Source organism: Grammomys surdaster, unplaced genomic scaffold (genome assembly GCF_004785775.1).
Source record: "Grammomys surdaster isolate TR1022 unplaced genomic scaffold, NIH_TR_1.0 63, whole genome shotgun sequence".
NCBI lineage: Eukaryota > Metazoa > Chordata > Mammalia > Rodentia > Muridae > Grammomys > Grammomys surdaster.
In genome coordinates this window covers 11,572,642-11,577,429 of record NW_021604565.1, presented here as the reverse complement: position 1 = coordinate 11,577,429, position 4,788 = coordinate 11,572,642, and the positions used below count along the sequence as shown (strand labels likewise).

The window sequence follows — 4,788 nt, the reverse complement described above, 5'->3', positions numbered from 1 at the left end:
AGAGGGAGAGAGAGAGAGAGAGAGAGAGAGAGAGAAAGGAAGGAGAAAGAGAGAGGAAAAAACAAAGACATGCGGGCAGGGTGGGGAAGGTGGGTGGGGAAGGGGATGATGTCCCTGAACACCCTCCTACCTGACTACAATCCCTGTAGTGGGAGAGAACCACGCCCGTGGCTGGCAGGGATCTCCTGTCCCATTACCAACAGTCTTCTTAGCTCGTCTAACACTGCCCCCATCATCTGTCCTTTTTCTTTTCTTGCCGATGTTGTCATCAGCTAGGCCTGCTTGAATGTCTTCCTGGGCTGGTGTCAGGAGTGGGTCAGGCACGCAGATACTTGACCTGACAGGTTCTGAACACCAGCACGTTGTTTTTATTTCCTCTAGGACAGCCTAAGGAAGTACAAAAACATTTATTTAAACTTTCAAAATTTAAACACAGAGGGCTCAAGAGATACGGTTAAAACCACCTCTTCTGTCCCCTGTGGGTACCAGGCATACACATAAAATAGAAAAAAAAATCAATCTTTAAAGATTTCTTTTTTAAGTTAAATGCAGTATTACAAGTTACATTGATGGAGATGGGTGTGGTCACTGTGCTAAACATTACATAATACACATACATTTATCAAATCACCATGGTCCAGCTAAGTTTATCCAATAGTTTTAGATTAAAAAAAAAAAAAAGTAAAAAAATCAGTCAGGCCAGGCAGTGGTGGCGCAAGCCTTTAATCCCAGCACTTGGGAGGCAGAGGCAGGCAGATTTCTGAGTTCGAGGCCAGCCTGCTCTACAGAGCGAGTTCCAGGACAGCCAGGGCTACACAGAGAAACCCTGTCTTGAAAAACAAAAAAAAATAAAAATAAATAAAAAAGAAAAAAAAAAAAAAACTAGTCAGGCATGATGACACATAGATTTTTGGGAGACCAAAACAGGCCAATCATCTTGAGTTTGAAGACAGATTGGTCTACATAGCAAATATAGAATAGCCAGGGCTACACAGATCCTGTAAGAAAGAAAGAAAGAAAGAAAGAGAGAGAGAAAGGGGGGGAGAGGGAGGGAGGGAAGGAAAGAGGAAGGGAGGAAGGGAGGCAGGGAAGAAGGAAGAAGGGAAGGAAGGAAAAGAAAAGGATGGAAACTAACATTTTAATTGATTCATTAAAAAAAGTATCACATCAAACTGTCAGCCAAACTTTTATAACACTGAAATTTCTAAAATACTGTCTTCCAATGGTAATTAAGACTGTAACGTAAGCATGTCCACATGGTGAAAAGAGCAGATTCCCACATGTGTATGGTTAAATCCTCCACACACTGTAACTAAAGAGATGGAGTGCAACAGAAAGACATACCAGTTTAAGAGTTGGGTGAAGCCAGATCCACAGCTGCCTCTCCTCAGAAGCATCCTCTGGGGTCTTCCTAGGTTTCCAGATGAAGGTAACAGGCCCAAGCATTCCTCTGGGATACTTATTCGCCCGGTAAAGCATAAGGCTCCCTTGCCGCTTCCCAGACAAGCAGTGAACTGCAGCAAAAGTCAGGCCTGGCCCAAAAACAGGTGACAACAGTGTGTCTGCAGGTGCTCGCACAGAGCATTATTTATTCCTGAGAGCCATACTATCAGCAATTGTCCGTCTCCAAGAAAAGCTTTGGTTCTGGCCACAGCTTAAAAGAAAACTGGGCACAGAGTAAGTTCTCAAAAAATATTTGTTAAATCAATGATTTAGTGAGTTTTAAAGTGTTTCTGCCTAAGTTTACTACACGGAATAATGGCTCACTTTACACATAAGAATGTTATTAAAGATTTAAATATAAAGTCGACCTTTCTTAAATTAACATTCTCACTGGGAATATCTCACATTTCCATATTAAAACTGTGAAATGCGTAGTAGTGCTTATGACAGACATTCATTTACAAATGAATAGATACATGAAGATTAACGCAGCACCCAGCTTTAGAGGAAATTACCTGTGTCTATGCTACACATTTGAGAAAGTGCCTTCAGTATTTCTTCCTCTTTGCCCTTCAACTCCAAACAACAGTAATATGATAAATCCTGAACAAAGGAGAAACATAATTAAATATTCTATGCTCTGTTATGGGGTAAAAATGCTAAGAAGCCAGTGCTATATCAGAAAACCCATTGAGGAACATAGGAGAGATGGTTCAGAGGTTAAGAGCACAAACTATTCTTGGAGAGGACCCAAGTTCAATTCCCAGCACCTGCTTTGAGTGGTTCACAACTGCCTGTAACTCCAGGTCCAGAGGAGATCTGATCTAACATCTCTGACAACCAGAAAACCTGTTCTAAGAACAAAATCAACTACCTAAAGCCAGCTTTCCAGCAACTCGAAGTCTAAAGCCTACCTACTGCTATTATGTTAGCAGATATTCTTAAGCCAATCTGAGTCAAAAATCAAAATGCATCTTCATTTATCATATACAGTGTCCCACATTTTAGCAAGCATACTGTGTTTTATTCTCACAGGCAAGTTCAAAATGGGCTATAAAAACTGCTGCTTCTAAATAAAGGATTACTCATTCCTCAGAGCTACATAAGGCAAGAAGCCACAGTAAAGGAGTAAGACAAGAAGAATTCCACAGAATTATGCTAACGCTGCTCACTTTGGCTAGCCAGTGCAGCATTTCCATGTGCAATGCTGAGTTGGGGCATAAAGAACTAATCTGTCTGTCTCCCTCCCATGCACATTTGAGCAAGCAATGCACATGGGAAACTGAGAGGGAGTGGAGGAGAGACTGGGCTGAGTATAAAGAATCCTTGAGAACTGTGCTGACAGCTATAGTCACTGAAGGCAACAATCAGTCCTACTGTTCTTTATATCCCAGGAGAGGGCACCAAGACACCAAGACGTGGTCTGTGCACTCCAGCCAGGACCAGTTCCCAAAGCAACCCTCTCCACAGCACCTTGAAGCAAGTCCAGTCTGCTAAGCAACTGGAACTGAAAATTACAGCAGTGATCCGAACAAGTCTCAATATACCACTCTCGTCATCAGCACAGAAACCTTCCTGCCTACAGTGGCTCCCTCTTGGTTATCAGTGACCAGATGGAGCTCACCCAAATTTATACAACTGGGTCACAACAAAGAAAAATGGTCTAAAGTCAGATGGCCTGAGCCCCAAGCTCAGTGGTTGTATGGTCAGAGGTAACTTAGTCTCCACGTCTATAAAACAGGAACTGACTTCTTCAGGCTGTTGTTGTAAGGACTACTGACTGAATATATGTGAAGAACTAAAAACAAGTGTTCTAGTCCAGCACCGCCTAACTGCCTAGTGTGAGGCCCTGTCTCAAAAAAAAAAAAAAGAATGGCATCCTATCCTTCACGGCATCCAGTCCCTCATACCCATCTATCTGACTAACAATTTGACAGATGCCATCTCTCACTAACACTGCTTCATCTCCAGCATCCAGCAAGGTCCTTGTCTTTACCTGTAACATGCGCAATGTTACAGAAAAGACTTTGTCACACCATGAACAAGTCTAAGAGTTGGCACAGGGAAGGTTCTAAGTCCAGTAGCATGGTGTACCTGCAAGAGGCAGAGATCTGTCATGGCTCGATAGCAGGCTCGGTGGCTCTTGGCTGTGGGCCTCTCACCGAGGCAGTAACCCCACCTCTTCACCATATGAAACCGCTTGGCATGCCAGATGTGAGTCTCTAACCATATGTTCTTCTGTTGTCTGCGGTTAAATTCCAGCGTCCGGTTTATGTGACATCTTCGGGCTTTGTGGCATTTATTTTTTGAATGTTCTTTTTTCTGATGAGCAGCTTTCTCAGCCTACAGTTTAAAGAAGAAAGGCTGAAGCTTGTTTGTAAGCTCAGAGCACAGCTGAACATTAGGATTCAGATGACTACATATACACCAAAGGGGTGCAGACCGGAGAGCCCACTCTGTTTAACTGGTTAGTTCTGAGTCTTCTTCACATTGATTGAAGAGGGAGACAATGGGAAGTGTTAAGATTTCAGAGGCAGGTGAGCCTCGGAAGGAGGCAAAGCCCTAACATTTGCTATCAGGTCAAGCAGGCCTCATCCTTTATGGAGATATGACACACAGGCTGGAGCGATGGCTCGGTGGTTAACAGCACCTTGCTCTTGCAAAGACCCAGGTTCAATTCCCAGCACCCACATGGTGGCTCACACCATCCATAGCTTCTGGTGCCCTTTTCTGACTGTGGGCACCAGGCACAAACATAGTGCACATACATACATGCGAACATATACTACAAAGTAAACAAATAAAAAAATTCAGCATAGTCACATAAGCTTTATGTGACTATTAGCAGATAACAAGATAAATAAAATACCAACTTCTTGTTTTAATCTTCACTTAAGATTGAAAATGCAGAAATGGAAACACCAATTCACTCATTTCATTAGACTACAGACAGATAAATGCTAAATTTTGCTAGAAAACAGACCTCACATTTAATCTAGAAAGTAAAAAGTTTGCAGGGAGGTGTGGGGGTGGAGCACACATCTGTGATCCCAGTACTTAGGAGGCAGAGGCCAGCCTGGTCTATAGAGTGAGTTCCAGGACAGCCAGGCCTACACAGAAAAACCCTGTCTCAAAAAACAAAAGCAAAGAACAAAAAACAAAAACAAAAACCAAACAGATGTTTTACTCAGTAAACATCTGGTTTAAACACAGGTGGCTCACGCCTGTGATCCAAGACAAGATCAGTTCAAGGTCATCTTTAGGTACAAGTCAAACCTGTCTCAAATTTAAACAAGAAAGAGAGAGAGAGAGAGAGAGAGAGAGAGAGAGAGAGAGAGAGAGAGA

At 42.7% G+C, this 4,788-nt stretch overlaps 1 protein-coding gene across 1 annotated transcript in view; it reads right to left on the bottom strand.

Moving 5' to 3' along the window:
* Pop1 (POP1 homolog, ribonuclease P/MRP subunit) overlaps positions 1 to 4,788 on the bottom strand; it is a 30,572-nt gene that overhangs the window by 16,356 nt on the left and 9,428 nt on the right. The window contains exons 5-8 of the mRNA XM_028766265.1: positions 3,538 to 3,786; positions 1,959 to 2,046; positions 1,345 to 1,532; positions 131 to 387 (exon numbers count right to left, since the gene is read on the bottom strand). Of these exons, the coding sequence (XP_028622098.1) occupies positions 131 to 387; positions 1,345 to 1,532; positions 1,959 to 2,046; positions 3,538 to 3,786 (782 nt within the window). The remainder of the gene's footprint in view (positions 1 to 130; positions 388 to 1,344; positions 1,533 to 1,958; positions 2,047 to 3,537; positions 3,787 to 4,788) is intronic.